Below are 15,013 nucleotides of genomic sequence, written 5' to 3' on the forward strand. Positions count from 1 at the left end.
AATTCCAGCCCAACTGACCCTGCAGGGCCCCACCTCCACACGTTTGGTCACGGGCTGGCCCCTCTGCAGGGGAACCCCTCCCACCCTCTCTGCTTAGTCAAAGGCTCTCCATTGTTTAATGGCTTTCCTGAGCACAGTGAGGGGGCTCTCTATCTGCTGACCTCCTATAGAAGTCTGCATTTTTGGCTACCCTTTACCTGGTACCTGATAATGGAAGGCAGGGGAAATGAAATGTTTTGTGATGATATTCTCTCTCCTATCCAGCCCGCCTCTATTGTTCCCTGAAGGCAGTCCCCTGCCCTTATACTCTTACACCCATAGCACCCAGTAGGGGTCAAGGGCAAAAAAAAAAAAAAAAAAAAAAAAAAAAAAAATATATATATATATATATATATATATATATATATATATATATGAATTCAGAGGAAGGGCAAAGAGAAGTTTAGCAAGTGACACTGAGCCCCGGGGGAGGGAGGTCAAACCGAGAAGGAGGGAGGTTTGACCAGAGTTAGTTTCCCTGCCCTCCACCACAGGACCAGCACCCCCGTGTCCTTACCCAGTGCATCCCAAGTCTAGCACTCACCCAGCTGGTTGGAGAGAGGCAATGTGAAGGTGGACTGCCTCAAGGGGCCTTCCAGCAGGGCCCTGTGGCGGGAGCCCCTCTCGGGAGGCCCCTTGTCCAGATTCGGGGCCGGCAGGTGGCAGAACTTCCCAGTGGAGTTGGTGGGGCACCAGCACTCATCCCTGCCGATGCAGCGGCCTCCGTTCAGGCAGGGGATCTGGCAGAAATCTGTAACATCGACCTCAAGGTTACTGCTGGTAGAAGAACACAGCAGCACCCACCATACGGCTGGCGGGTGACCACAGGGAAGCAGGGGGAGCAGGAACCCAAATCTGGGTGGCTGGGGGAGTCCGGCACACCCTGAAATGCAGGGACTTTCCAGGAGGCCGGGAATGAAGAAGGGTAGACGATAACCAGCCCTTGCCTTTCTAAAGAGCCCTTTCACGCCTTTCCTGGACCCCACTGTACAGTGGGACCCCTCCCCCCTCCCCCGAAACCTGGGGGACAGGAGGGCAGTGGCACTACGAACTCCCTTAACTTCTCTGTGGAGGAAACATGGACTCAGGAAAGTTATGTGACTTGCCTAGAGTCGCACAGCCAGGCTGTGACAGAGGGGGGTGAGGACTCGGCACTCCGTGTGACTGGGAACAACTCACAGAAGCCACAGGAGGAGAGCAGTGGGCTTCCTTCCTGCAGGAGGCCTGGGCTCCTGCCCGAGGCAAGCCTGTCGCTCTGGCCACCCTGTCCCCTCCCAGGGCCTGGGAGCCATCTCAGGGGGAAGGGACTCACAGATTCGGAAGCCAGACTTGGGGTCATGCCCGTGGCCACCCTGGCTATACAGGGTGGTGGTGTCGCCGCGTTCACAGCTGTTGGAGCAGTGCCCACGGGCACAAGTCTGCTTGCAGATGGTGGGAGTGAAGACGATCTTGATCTTCTTGATTTTCTCAGTGAGGTTCAGCCCTGCAGAGAGAGGGCTTGGGTCCAGGGGGCAGGGCTGAGAGGCACAGCTGTGACCTCCAGAGGCTGCTTAGAGAGGCCCACGGGGTCAAGGGTGACTCCATCCCAAGGGCATTTGCTAAGTACCTACTGGAAGCAAGGTCCCGTAGTGGGGGCAGGGTAATACCTTTGAGAAGCTCACAGTCCAACAGCTATTGGGGGACGCCAAAGTGCCAACCATTCAGCTCATGCTTTAGGCAAATTAGCTCTTATCCCTCTTGGCTGAGTATTATTTTAGGTTGATCCGCTAGAAATTGCCATTTCTGTAGGTTAAGATAACTGAACATTGGCACTGTTCCTAATCTAACGTTTCTCTTTTACAGATATGGAAACTGAGGCCCAGGGAAGGCTGGGTTGCCCCAAATCACACAGCTAGCAAGTGCTGCAGCTGGGCTCTGAGCCAGCAGGCAGAGAGAAACGACCGAGCTCAGACTTGCCAGAGCAGAGTCAGTGTGGGGAGCTAATGCCCTCTCAGCTGGAGTGTGCAGGTGGAAGGTGAGGCAGGGTGACCAGTTGGGAGGTCACTTTGGCCATCCCAGCTGGTTCTGTAACACAGGTGGTGGCAGTGTAAATACAGAGGAGAGGTGTTCAATCAGCATGGGGAGCCCAGGGAGGGAAGCCAGAGGGAGAGGGGTAGAGGAGGGAGGTTTAAAAAGCCTACATAGACCGTGTGTTCAAGAAGCTAGCCCGTGAGAGGAGAGATAGAGAGGAAGCCCAAGGGAAGTGGGGGGGGGGTGTGTGTGTGCCCGTGCAAGGGTGTGAGCATGGAGAGCTGACCAAGTATATTTGCTGATGGGAAGCGGCTGGGAGAGGAGACAGCGTGAAGAGGGAGGAGAGAGGTTCGGGGGGGAGGGCAAGGGATGGTCTAGTGTTCTAGAGGAATCAAGAAGGTGGACGCCCCGCTTTCCAAGATGGCAAGAAAGGTGGTCACGGACTAAAAAGAGGAACGAATATGGACAGGGATAAACCTCGAAAACATTACACGAAGTCACAAAGGGCTACATATCGGACAGGCTCGGTTTACGGCATGTCCAAGATAAGCAAATCTGTAGAGATAAAAGAGACTAGCGGGGCCCGGAGCTTGGGAAAGAGGCTTAATGGGCATGCGGCTTCCTTTTGGAGTGATGACAGTGTTCTGGAATTAGATAGTGGTGGTGGTTGTGCAAAATTATGAATCCACTAAAAGTCACTGATGCGTCCACTTTAAAATGGTTAATTTTATATGAATTTCACCTCAACTTTTAAAATGGGAAAAAAAACAAGAAAAGAGGTCAGCTCAGGCACAGGTGTAGGTAAGGGCCATGTGTGCATGGTCACATGGTGAGGCAGGTGGGCAGGAAGGTGAGGAGCTCTCCCAGGGGTGGCAGGGTGCCCATGTGCTGACGGGATGGCACTTGGGGAAGTGGGGGCAGCTTGGAGTAGCTGCTCTGAGGGATGAGAGAGAGACAGAAAAAGAGAGAGACAGAGAGAGAGAGAGAGAGAGAGAGCAGGCACCTGGGGAAGGACTGTTGGGCAATGACCAGAATATGCAGAGGCATGAACCTGCAGGGATGGTCAGGTGTCTCCTCTAGAAAGCAGAGGCCCGGCTGTGGGTGCTAAGAAAGCAACTGGCCAGGTTGGTCCAGGAGGGTTGTGCTTTGCAGGAAGCATGAGGTGGAAGGAACAGGGTCAGGGAGGTGAGGTTCATGGCTGGATATGAAGGAAGCAAAGGCAGGACGTGTGACAGGGGCAAAGTCTCCGATCAGCTGGTTTGGGACCCTTGGAGCCCGGCACAAAGCAGGCATTTGACGACTGTTGGTTGATTGGCTGAGAGGATGAGTGACAAGGTGAAACTCAGCCCCTCTGTGAGAGTGGAGGGGAAGGTCAGCAATTTAGATGCTCTGCTCTTCCAGGACCTTGAGACGGGGCATCCTTACCCCAGGGGGATGACGGGTGGTCCAGATACGCCGCCTGCTGGGTGCCATCCCTCCGCTCAAGGCCTGGCCCTGCGGGCAGGGCATTGGAGGTGAGCTGACCGCTGGCTGCGGTGGTTGGGTAAAGCCGGACCGTCCGGGACAACCCCACGTGCTGCTGGGAGGGCTGCGTCTGGCTGAGCCCACTCAGGGTCCTGTGGAGATAATCACGGTACAGGGGTTTACCACCTAGAAGCAGCATCCCTGGGCTCTCTGTCTCCGCTCGGGCCACCCACCCCGCTGCCTCTGCACTAGAAGAGTGCTCTCTGTTTGGCTGCCTTCTCTCCACCCATGTGCAGTGACTCAGGGATATGGAGGTGCCCTGAGGTAGGGGGAGTGAGGTAAGGTCCGCCAGTTTGTTCCATGGGAGTGCCTATCCCTACGAGGGATAGCTAGGCTTTTGCTGGGCTGTTCTGGGTGAGTCAGAGCCTCTCTGAGTCTCAGGGCCCTCGACTACAAAACGAAGGTGTTAGACTGGTCTCCTGTGGCTCTGACATTCTGAGAGTCTTTGAGACTCTTAGCAGTCAAGCTCTGCCCCCCAACTGAGTCCTGTGCCTACCCCCTGCCACTTCATAATTCAACCCTTAACACAAATTACCTGTGGACTACGTGCCCAGCAAATGCTGATTCATAGATTGATTTGGGAGGCAGAGCCTAGAATATCCCTCTCATTTATTTTCATTGTGCAAATAATACAACAATATTCAAGGAGAAAAAAAATCGAATTCATCATCCCCCTGCCCCCACCCCTCAAATACTTTGCACATTCCCTTTCTTTCTTATGTTTTTATTTCTTTTTGAGAGAAAGAGAGAGAGAGATAGAGACAGACAGAGTGCAAGCTGGAGAGGGGCAGAGAGAGAAGGAGACACAAAATCTGAAGCAGGCCCCAGGCTCCAAGCTGTCAGCACAGAGCCCGACACAGGGCCTGAACGCACAAACTGCGAGATCGTGAGCTGAGCTGAAGTTGGACGCTCAACCGACTGAGCCACCCAGGCGCCCTGCATGTTTCTTTTCAACCTTTGCTCAAATCTATGTTCTTACCCTATTGTCATCGCCTGTAGGTGCACCTTGAGTTATTATTTTTTTCACTTAACATTAGATCATACTTGATACAATTTCAGTTTTCATATTTTAGCATCTCAATTACTACATGATAGTCTATCAGAAGACAAATCACAATTTATTCAGACATTCGCCTGTTACATAGATTGTTTTTAATTTTTTTATGAAACATTTATTTATTTAGTTAGTTATTTTTGGAGAGAAGGCTCAAGTGAGCGAGAGAGAGAGAGAGAGAGAGAGAGAGAGAGAGAGAATCCCATGCTGGCTCCACACTGTCAGCATGGGGCCCGAAGTGGGGTTCATGCTCACCAGATGTGGGGCTCGAAATCACAAACTGTGGGATCATGACCTGAGCCGAAGTCAGTTGCTTAACCTACCGAGCCACCCAGGTGCCCTGACTGTTTTTAATTTTTAACTGTGGACATACATACTCATGTGGCTTTTTTCCATCTGTTAAAATATCCCTTTAGTATAGGGGGATTCGCTATACTATGCTATTTTATTCTGTATATTTGAAAAATATGTATAACAGACATTTAAAAAGGACTATTATTTTAGGATTAATTCTGTGGACTAGAATGACCCTCTCAAAGGTCCTAAACATGTCTGGCTCTAGGTGCACACTGGTGCCTTGCTTTCAAAGAAGGTTCTATCAAAGGTAGTAATGTACCACTCAGAGGGCACCCTCGACATCCTAATGTATTATTAATTTCTCATGCTTGGCTAATTAAGGATAAAATGGTACTTCATTGTTGCTTTTCTCTCCTTTATTACTTCTGAGTTGACATGTTCTTCATGGATCTATTTACTGCCTTGAAAACTTTCCGCTCCTGTCCTTTGACATCTTAACCGTTTGAGTTGTTTGTCTCACAAATGTGAACGTGTTACTCATATGTTTATTACCAGGCCATTCTACAAAGCAGCCTCCATTGTAAATATTCCATCACTTCACAATGTATATGAACCTGTATATGATGGTGTCTGGACCGTGGCGAGTGGGATCACACTGGGGCCATTGAAGCTGAGGGAGCAATTCCTTGTCCAAGATTACACAACAGGTAAATTGGGATTGGGCCCCAGGATTCCAACCTAGAGCATCCTGCCTCCTGTGTCACCCAACAGACCAGCCCAGACCATGATGGAAGCTCAGCCTAGAAGCATCTGCTCAGGCCTGGAGGGTGCTCCTTCCCCCAGTAGGTCCCAACCCTACTTGGGATTCCTTGCCCAAGGTCCTGGGACCCTCTCCCTCTGCTGCCCCTACTCCAGTTTTGTTGACCCTGGGTGCTTAGGCCATGAGCAAACTTCCTCTTATCCTTCCCCGGCAGAAGCCAAATCAGGAGAGATGCCAGAGGCCAGCACCCCAGTGCTTCCCCAGGAAATGTTTGACCCTTCCCCAGGCCCCTTTGCTCAAAGCTTGGCTCCCTTAGGCTTTAATGCAGCTCTTCCTTCCAGGGCCACCAGCAACAAATCCTTACTCTGACGGGCATGAACCATGCCTCACCCTGCTTCCCGGATTTGGGGTCTGGAGTGGGAGAGAGGTCCTGTTAGCCACTTGAGAAGTTCTGGGAGATGTAATGGGCCAGAATGGGGAGCCCAAGCCTCAGGCACCTGCTCCTCACTCCTAGGAGAAGAGTAACACAACCAGCTGCAGCAGAAAACACAATCCTTTCAATAGCTTCCCAGAGCATGCCTGAGAGAGAGAGAACGAGCAGGTGGGTTGGTGGGAGTCTCCTCCTGGTGGCACCAGGCTGGTGCCACGGCTCAGCTTAGTGCCATCATCACAAAGCACCTTAGAAAGATGAAGGGAGTAGCTCATGTTCTGCCCAGCTCTTCACCGTTTTGAACTTGATCAACAAAGAGATCCCCAATCTGGTCAAGGTGGAAACTCAAACGATGCTTTCTTGGCGGTTTGTTGTCATTGTTGTCGCTGCTGTCACTTGTTTCTCTAATGGAACTCAATGCTAATGGCCCCAAGATTCCTGAGTCCAAATCCTAAGGCTAGAGGTTAATGTTGCAGAGAAGAAAAAACCACCGCCCACAAAGAAAGTCATGCATTCCCTACTTGTAGATAGGACCTGGTTGTACCGAGGAGAGAGAAGGGGATTAGGCCGGGCAGATGTCAGTTCTTCCTCTTCTAGAAGAATGGTCTTGAGCAAGTCACTTAGCTCCTCTGAGCCTCAAATTCCTCATTAGCAAAATGGGAATAGTGATACCACCTCAAGGGGCTGCAGTGAGGACTAAGAGAAACAGTGAGGCCATGGGATTGCTTTGCAAATATAAACAAATGGTCACAAGTTGAAAAATATGCCCCAAATTTAAAATCACATGAACAACAACAACAACAAAAGTGCTAGATACACTTTATTTATCTATCTATTTATTTATTTTTATATTTTTAAACATTTTTATTTATTCTTGAGAGACAGAACATGAGCAGGGGAGGGGCAGAGAGAGGGAGACACAGAATCTGAAGCAGGCTCCAGGCTCTGAGCTGTCAGCACAGACGTGGGGCTCGAACTCATGAACTGCGAGATCATGACCTGAACTGAAGTCGGCCGCTTAACCAACTGAGCTACCCAGGTGCCCCAGTGCTAGATACACTTTAGACAAGCCCCTGAAAGTTCTTATTTATCTAAGGAGAATAAAAGACTTCCCCAAATGCTTTGTTTTACTACCACACATCCTTATATGTCAAGGGCCAAGTGCCCAATCTCGTGTTCACACAAATTTTAACAACCAGAGTCTCCTGAACCCAATCCATCGTCATCTACTGCTGTGATGGGGATGTGAGGGTAAATGACAGAAATGAAAAGTTCTGCCCAGTCTGAGAGGCTCCCAGAATAAAGGAGGAAGCCCCTGGTTCTTTGATAGTTTCTATCTCCTCCACCGAAAGTACCCCTATAAGGAAATTGCCATCTCCCTTCATAAGCCCCAGCTCAGTCCTTGGAGGGGGGCACTGAGGTCCACCATGTGAACAGGGGTACAGGTCCCTTGGTCTCTGGCTGGTCACTCGTGCCATCAGCACTTCGAAGACCACAGGCATCTAGGGTGGGGTGCAGACTGTGAGCTGAGGAGTCTGTAAGCCCAGTAGTCTGGCTTTGTGTTAATCTTTGTACTCATTTCTTTTAAGTGAACCACAAGCCGTTAGCAAAAGCTTGTTCGTATGCCCCAGGTTATGGGACATCAAGAAAAGGCTGTGGCATCATGTTCTGCCCAGAGTGGTCTAAAGAAGCAATGCCCCCTTAAGGACAAGCGTGGTGGTGACAGAGGCAAGCTAGAGGTTCACTGAGAAGGTGACTTTCTTGGACCACAGCCCTTTGGGAGAGGTCGTGTCCACTCAGCTTTGGAAGAGCTGCTTCGATGTCATCAAAGGATAGCGGTTCTCGAACTCTCCTGGCACAAGAATAGAAGTTGCTATCTCTCTGGGATTGTTCCAGGGAAGTCCTGGCAAAGCAGCCACAATGAACCAAAACAGCTGTCTCTAGACTTTAGGATCTTGTGGATCAGTAAAGTTTTGAAACAAATGTAGAGGAAAAACATAAAGTTGCCAATTTTTTATTTAGGTAAGTAAGAAATTCTCTCTCTCTCTCTCTCTCTCTCTCTCTCTCTCTCTCACACACACACACACACACACACACACACACACACACACACACCCCTACCAATTATCACCGCCATAATTCCATGAAATAAAAGACATTTCAATGTCAAAAGAAACATTTGACTAAAGCTTAACTTGACAGAAACCTTACCATATTGACTTTATTTTCGTTTCTCCATGGACCAATAAAAAATTCATGACAGGCTAGCACCAAGCCAAGGGGAAGCCACTGGGCAACATGATCGCCCAAGGTCTGCTCTAGTCTGAGGACATTTGGGCTCTTTCGACCCATTTGGGGGAGAAGACTTCCTGTCCTTGCCGGCTGGGATCTTCAGACCCAAGCGAAAACTGCCTGGACAGTGCATCCCGTGATGCCACTCAGTTAACTGTGGTGTGCCCATATCCTGCCATCCTTAAAAGATATTTTACACTGAGATTTTCAAGAGCAATGGGGAGCTGGATGAGGGCCTCCATACCTTCCACCCCATCCAAGTGCACCCCAGCCAGAACGCAAACTACTAGGATATACAACTCCGCAAAGGACCAAACATTGTAGGACCTCCACTCCATCTAATTTAGAAGTTGGGGTTCCAAATACCATTTTGATTGAAAAGCCTTCTGCTGCTAAAAGAAAGTTTAAAAACATCACTAGAAGGTGCACAGAGTAGTTAGAGCTATCACATTGAGCACTGAGCCAGGTGCTTTAAATGCATCATCTCATCCACGTTATTTTATTGAAAGCGAGTAAGTTGCAGAATAATATGGATAGTATGCTTCCAGGTTTGTGTCTTCAGAAAAACTTCTCTCTCCCCCTATAGATATTGAATCAGGGACAGGAAAGATCTGGAAGGGTCTGTAAACAGAGGCTGCCCCTGTTTCTATAGTTTTGGAACTTTTTTCAGTAAAAAATTTGAAACTTTTTTCAGTAAAAAATTTGAAATTTTTTACAGTAAACATGCATCATTTGGGAATAAAAATAAATACTTCCCACAGCAGCTCCATTTTATAGGTAAAGAAACTGAGGTTCAGGAAAAGCAAGGGAAGTGTGTGCAAAAAACTAGGATCCAAGGTGGACTGTAGTGGCTAAAGAGGTACAGGAATTCAGATTTAAGAAAGACCATGACGGGGCGCCTGGGTGGCTCAGTCGATTAAGCGTCCAACTTCGGCTCAGGTCATGAGCTCGTGGTTTGTGAGTTCAAGCCCCGCGTCGGGCTCTGTGCTGACAGCTTGGAGCCTGGAGCCTGCTTCGAATTCTGGTGTCTCCCTCTCTCTCTGCCCCTCCCCTGCTCATACTCTGTCTCAAAAATAAATACATGTTTAAAAAAAAATAAAAAAAAGAAGAAGGAAAGACCATGACATTTGAGCTGGGGCTTAAGAGATGGGTAGGATTTTCACTGTCCAATAGGAGGAGGAAGACATTGCAGATAAGAAAAATAACAAGAAAATCCATGGAGGGGGGGAAGCATGGGCCATATTTAGGGGAAAATAATGAGCATGGTTGGATTAAGCATAGAATGGAGGGAAGGGACGGGAAGGAAATAATATCCAGTCAGTGCCTACAGGGTAGCAGGCATCATTCCAGGTGTTTTACATAATGTATCACTTACTTGTCCAAACAGCCCTATGATAAAAACATCTGTGTGGCCAAAACCCTTAAAGTAAAAAGACAAATGGCAAAACGGAAAAATATGTACAACTCCTATCACAAAGGACCCATCTCCATGATATATAGAGAGCTCCTAGAGATGGAAAAGACGGACCAATAGCCCTAAAAGAAAAATCAGCAAAGGAATAGGAATAGTTCACAGGAAAAAAAAATACAAATGTTTGCTAAACACATGACAGTACGCTCATTCTAAGAGATGTGCAAATGAAAATGACTCTGAGGTAGTATTTTTAATCCATTAGATCAGCAAAAATTCAAAAGTTTAATAATAGACTAATGTGGTGGGATTGTGCCGAAACCCGCACTCTCAAATGTTGCTGGTGGGAATGTAAATCGATACAGCGAAATTGCCCTCATGGAAAGCGATGTGGCAAGTCTATCCACACTGCAATGCACCTGTGCTTTGCTCCTGCCTCTCCACCTCCAAGACGATGCTGCAGATTAAACCTGCCATGCAAGGTGCTGCTGCCACCCTTCCCAGGTCCCCTTTGCAGCTGGTACACCTTCTGCTGGCTTCTTCCTTGCCCTGGGTGGATGCAACCACCTGACAAGCCCCTCCCACAACCAATGGGAAGTTCAAAACCCCTGCCCCTTGCCTCAAGGTGGGATAGCTCTGCAAGCTCCACCCTCCATCAGGCGTTGTGCTCCCTTTCTCTGGGACCAGTCCTTGCTTGGCTCTTTCCACCTTCCCGTTCTGCTTCCCTCGCTCCCTTGGCAATCCCCCAATAAATCACACACACCCGAAACCATGTCCCAGCTCCACCTCCAGAGGAATGTGACCTAAGACACTTGTTAATGTCCAAAGTGATGGATGAACAAGATTATTCATAGCAGCACTATTTTGTAATAGCAAAATATTTGCAAAGAATAGAAACAACTTAAGTGTCCTTCAGTAGGAGATTGGTTAAACAAACTAAGATACATCCATGCGATGAAGTCATATGCCTTCGAAACAGAAAGCAGCAGCTCCTTTACATCGATAGGGAAAAGCTCTCTAAGACATAATGAAAAGTGAAAAAGGGACGCCTGGATGGCTCAGTCGGTTAAGCTTCCCACTCTTGGTTTTAGCTCAGGTCATGATCTCATGGTTCATAAGTTCAAGCCCTGCATTGGGTTCCACATTGAATTGTGGAGTCTGCTTGGGATTCTGTCTCTCCCTCTCTCTCTGTCCTTCCCCTGCTCACTCTCTCTGTCTCTCTCAAAATAAATAAATAAACTTCAAAAAAAATTTTTTTAAGCGAAAAAAACAGCCATAATGTGGCCCACTGATTGTTTTTGTATGGACAGTGACATAATATTTTTTAATATATTTAAATGGTTGGAAAAGGTCAAAAAGAAGAATGTATTTCACGACATGAGAAAGCGATGTGAAATTCAAATTTAGGTTTCCATAAATAAAGTTTAGTTGGCACACGGCCACACTCATTGTCTGTGACTGCGTTTGCCCTACAATGGCAGAGCTGAGTACTTGCAGAAACTCTATGTCATACAAAGCCTGAAATATTTACTATCTGGCCTTTTATGGAAAAGCTTGCTGGCTCCTGGTGTGGGGCATGTAAATTTTTGTGTAAAAGTAGAGAAAATAAGTATACGTGCTACATTTATTTGCATATTTATAAAGCAACCTTGGAAGGCTACCTTGGAAATTAATCACAGTGGTTACCTATGTATGTGGGGTGGGAGGCAGCAGGAGGGGGGTGGGTGGGGCATAAACTGTGCCACAACTTAATGAATGCTCGCTCTGTGCCAGGCTCCATGTCAATAATGCGCAGTGCACATATTATCTCATGTAGGCCCCTCAGTACCTCTGAGAATTACCCATTATCCCATTTTACAGTCAAGGAAACAGAGTAGCAAGTTTCTTTCCCTTCCTGAAGGTTACAGAACTCCTAAGGGCAGAAGCCAGGTTACCCAACCAGGTAAGTTCATCCTAGAACTACCCCTCCGTTTGTTATTTCTGTATCACCATTTTACAGATGAAGACACTGAGATTTTGCAGGGTTAAAGGAAGACAGGCGCCAGTTCATATGATGGACAGCATGAAACACCAGAGAGGTGTCTGGGCTCAACTGAGTGGGTGAGGAGGTCCTTGGAGAAGCCCACCTTCTTTCACTCCTTCAAGAAGCACTTACTGAATGCCTGCCACATGCCAGGCACTGAGGTCAAGGATGGCAAAGACCCTCAGACCCTCTCTGCTCCCATGGAGCCTGGGCAAAGGGTCCAGCACCCCAGCAAAGGTGTGAGGGCACAGGGGAGCCGCATATTAGCCTTGAGATGTTCGTGGTCTTCAAGCAGGTCTAGGACATGATGAGATGGGCCTTTTCAAATGATTATTAGTCTGGTAAAAGATTACCCAGTGTAGATGGACCAGAGAGGGGAGGGCTGGAGGCCAGCTGGAAGGTTTTGGCTGTGCTCTAGACTAGCTGGGACCAAGGCCGGGACCAAGAAGAAAGCCTGGATTCAAGGGCTTTTTAAGACACAGAGACTTCCCGGTTGTGGCTTAGACCGATGGGTGGAGGGAGCTCCACGGACCAAGATCTCAACTGGGAGATCCAAGAAGTGGCTCAGTTCAGGCAGGACGAGTGTCGAGTGTTGGGTGGCTCAGGATGGATCTCCACGGGGAAGCCCTCAGGACGCAGCAGTCAGGAGAGAGACAGGAAACAGTCGGGAGAGGGGAGACTCGTAAGGGTAGACAGAGGTGGTGGATACAGAGCTAAGGGGGAGGGCTGACACCACTCAGGGGGAGCGCGTCGAACAAACCACGCTTCAGAGCTCCCTGTTGGACTGAGGCGTTAACTTTGCTACCGCTTCCCCGTTTCAGGAGGGAAGATGTGTTAATGAATAGGCTGGCCTCAGTTTTAAGTTTTGTGCCCATAAATTTGTCTCCAGCCTGTGGCACCTGCTGCCATCTGTCTGCTAGCACGCGATAAGACAAATGAACAAGCAGTAAGTGACCATTAACAGAAAACGTGGCGGCCATCCCCTTCACCTGACAGCAGGTTCTTTTCACGGACACACGCGTGTGCCTAGAGCTGGGTTTTTGTTTTGAACACACAGACGATCGTCATAGTTTCTGCTAATAAAACAGTTCCCAGCTCTAATCGTGGAATGGATTACATGGATGGCACTCCTTATGACTTCCAGGCACCCTGACACCTAAACACTTTGAGAAATACAGGGGTGAAGAGGGAAGAGGCACGGTGGAGGAGGGGTCCCCTGAGGGCAGGCAGAGGAAGAGGCTGTGAAGGTGTCGGGGAAGGAGCAGCCAGGGAGGTAGGAGGGGAACAGGGAGAGAGCACCGAGACAGGAGGGCGTTCCCAGAAGGCCATCTCTGCTTCTGGCCCTCCTGTGACTGCAGGCTTAGCCAATTGCAGGTGACCAGGCCCTAGCGCCTCCCAAGGGGCTCAGTCTCCCCTGAGGATCTGGGTGCTGCGAGGCCCGGGAAGCTCCACCCCTTCTCTCCTCAGGCCGGGCAGGCCTCACGCCCAGGCCAGGGTCAGCCAGCCCTTGTGCCAAACCCTGGGGGACCCAAGACAGTGTCGCCAGACATCCTGCTCCAGGCACGGCCACAAACCTGCCTTGCCTCAGCAGAGGGCAAGGGGCCACCCAGCCAGGGTGGATAAGGAGGAGGGGACACTGTGGCGGTGGTGGCATAGGAGCCGGGAGCCCACTGATTCTAGACGATGCGCGGCTCGGTGGCTGAGCAGGTGAGACCCAGGCTGGCTAAGACTTATCAGCTGTCACTCTTCAGCATCTGGGTACAAGACGTGCCAGGGTGATGGGTTCTCTGATGACACTGTCGGGAGGGGAGGGCTTGAACCCTGTCCCATGTGTCTTAGACAATGATAATGAATATTTATTGAGCACTAATTCTGGGCTGTGTATTAATTATTACATTTGCATTATGATATCTAATCTTCATAACCACCTTAGGGGCTAGGCACGGTCATTAGCCCCGTTTTTCAGAAAAGGAAACTGAGGCACAGAGAGGTCAAGGAAACTTGTCCAAGGTCATTTGTCTAGCATCACTCTGTCCAAAAGAGCTTTCTGTGCTGATGGAAATGCTCTATATCCGTGCTATTCAATACGCTACCAGCCACGTCTGAAACTTGGAAATGTGGCTAGTGTGGCCGAGTCACTGAGTTTTACATCACATTAAATTTAAACAGCCCCATGTGGCTGGTGATTACCATATTGGACAGTACGGTATCGAAAATGGAGGAGTCAGCATTTGCACCCCGAAAGTCTATCTTGGCCTGTAACTATCAGTTAGAAGGTTCTCCTGGCTCCTCTGACTGTGTTCTCTGTCCCTTGAAGGCTTCGCTCATACCCCAGGCGCTAGGGTCCCCTGACTGTGCCTGGGGGAATTAGGACCCTCCTAAACCTGGCTACCTTTCCACAAACTGCAGTATCTGTCATCAGATGCGAGGAGGCCTGAGGCAGGAAGGAGACTGGATTTCCAGAGGACAGACCCAGGACCATGCCACAGGGGAGCCACTTTCAGCACAGTGTGAGGAAGGGCTTTTAAAGAGCCAGGGTTGACCCTGGCTTCAGTGACACGGTGACCCCGAAGAGGCAGGAGATTTCTTTTTTTAATGTTTATTTACTTTTGAGAGAGAGACAGAGACAGAGACAGAGCACGAGCAAGAGAGGGGCAGAAAGAGAGGGAGACACAGAATCCGAAGCAGGTTCCAGGCTCTGAGCTGTTGGCACGGAGCCTGACGCAGGGCTCGAACCCATGAACTGTGAGCTCATGACCTGAGCTGAAGTTGGACGCTTAGCCCACTGAGCCACCCAGGCGCCCCTGAGGCGGGAGCTTTTTGTCCCAGGAATAGTGGATCTGTGCTCCTGCACGCCAGAGAGGAATCCATAGGCCTCCAGGCCCATGGCAAGCTCAGTGGGGTGGTGCCCAGGGGACCCCGCCCCTGCCTGCTTCCTGGCAGGCTGATGTGGCATCACTCACTCCCTGGTGCCTTCCTGAAGTGTCTGAGAGCTGGCTGTCTCAAGACCTCTCCTGCCACTAACCCTGCTATGCTTACCCTGCTGTGCCTAATCCCTTGGGCCTCAGTGGTCAGCTGGAGTCCCCAGCCCGGCCCCCGTCAGCTGCCTATGAGTCATATCCCCAAGCTCTGAGGTCTGAGTCTCTAGCACTGTGGCCACACCCAGGTCTGAG

At 49.6% G+C, this 15,013-nt stretch overlaps 1 protein-coding gene across 1 annotated transcript in view; it reads right to left on the reverse strand.

The window, feature by feature from the left end:
* Positions 1 to 534: 534 nt before the first annotated feature.
* The window catches only part of LTBP2 (latent transforming growth factor beta binding protein 2), a 53,407-nt gene continuing 38,928 nt past the window's right edge, over positions 535 to 15,013 (reverse strand). The window contains exons 6-8 of the mRNA XM_032593534.1: positions 3,475 to 3,665; positions 1,352 to 1,522; positions 535 to 790 (exon numbers count right to left, since the gene is read on the reverse strand). Of these exons, the coding sequence (XP_032449425.1) occupies positions 573 to 790; positions 1,352 to 1,522; positions 3,475 to 3,665 (580 nt within the window). The 3' untranslated portion in view covers positions 535 to 572. The remainder of the gene's footprint in view (positions 791 to 1,351; positions 1,523 to 3,474; positions 3,666 to 15,013) is intronic.

The sequence above is a fragment of the Lynx canadensis genome, chromosome B3, assembly GCF_007474595.2.
Source record: "Lynx canadensis isolate LIC74 chromosome B3, mLynCan4.pri.v2, whole genome shotgun sequence".
Lineage (NCBI taxonomy): Eukaryota > Metazoa > Chordata > Mammalia > Carnivora > Felidae > Lynx > Lynx canadensis.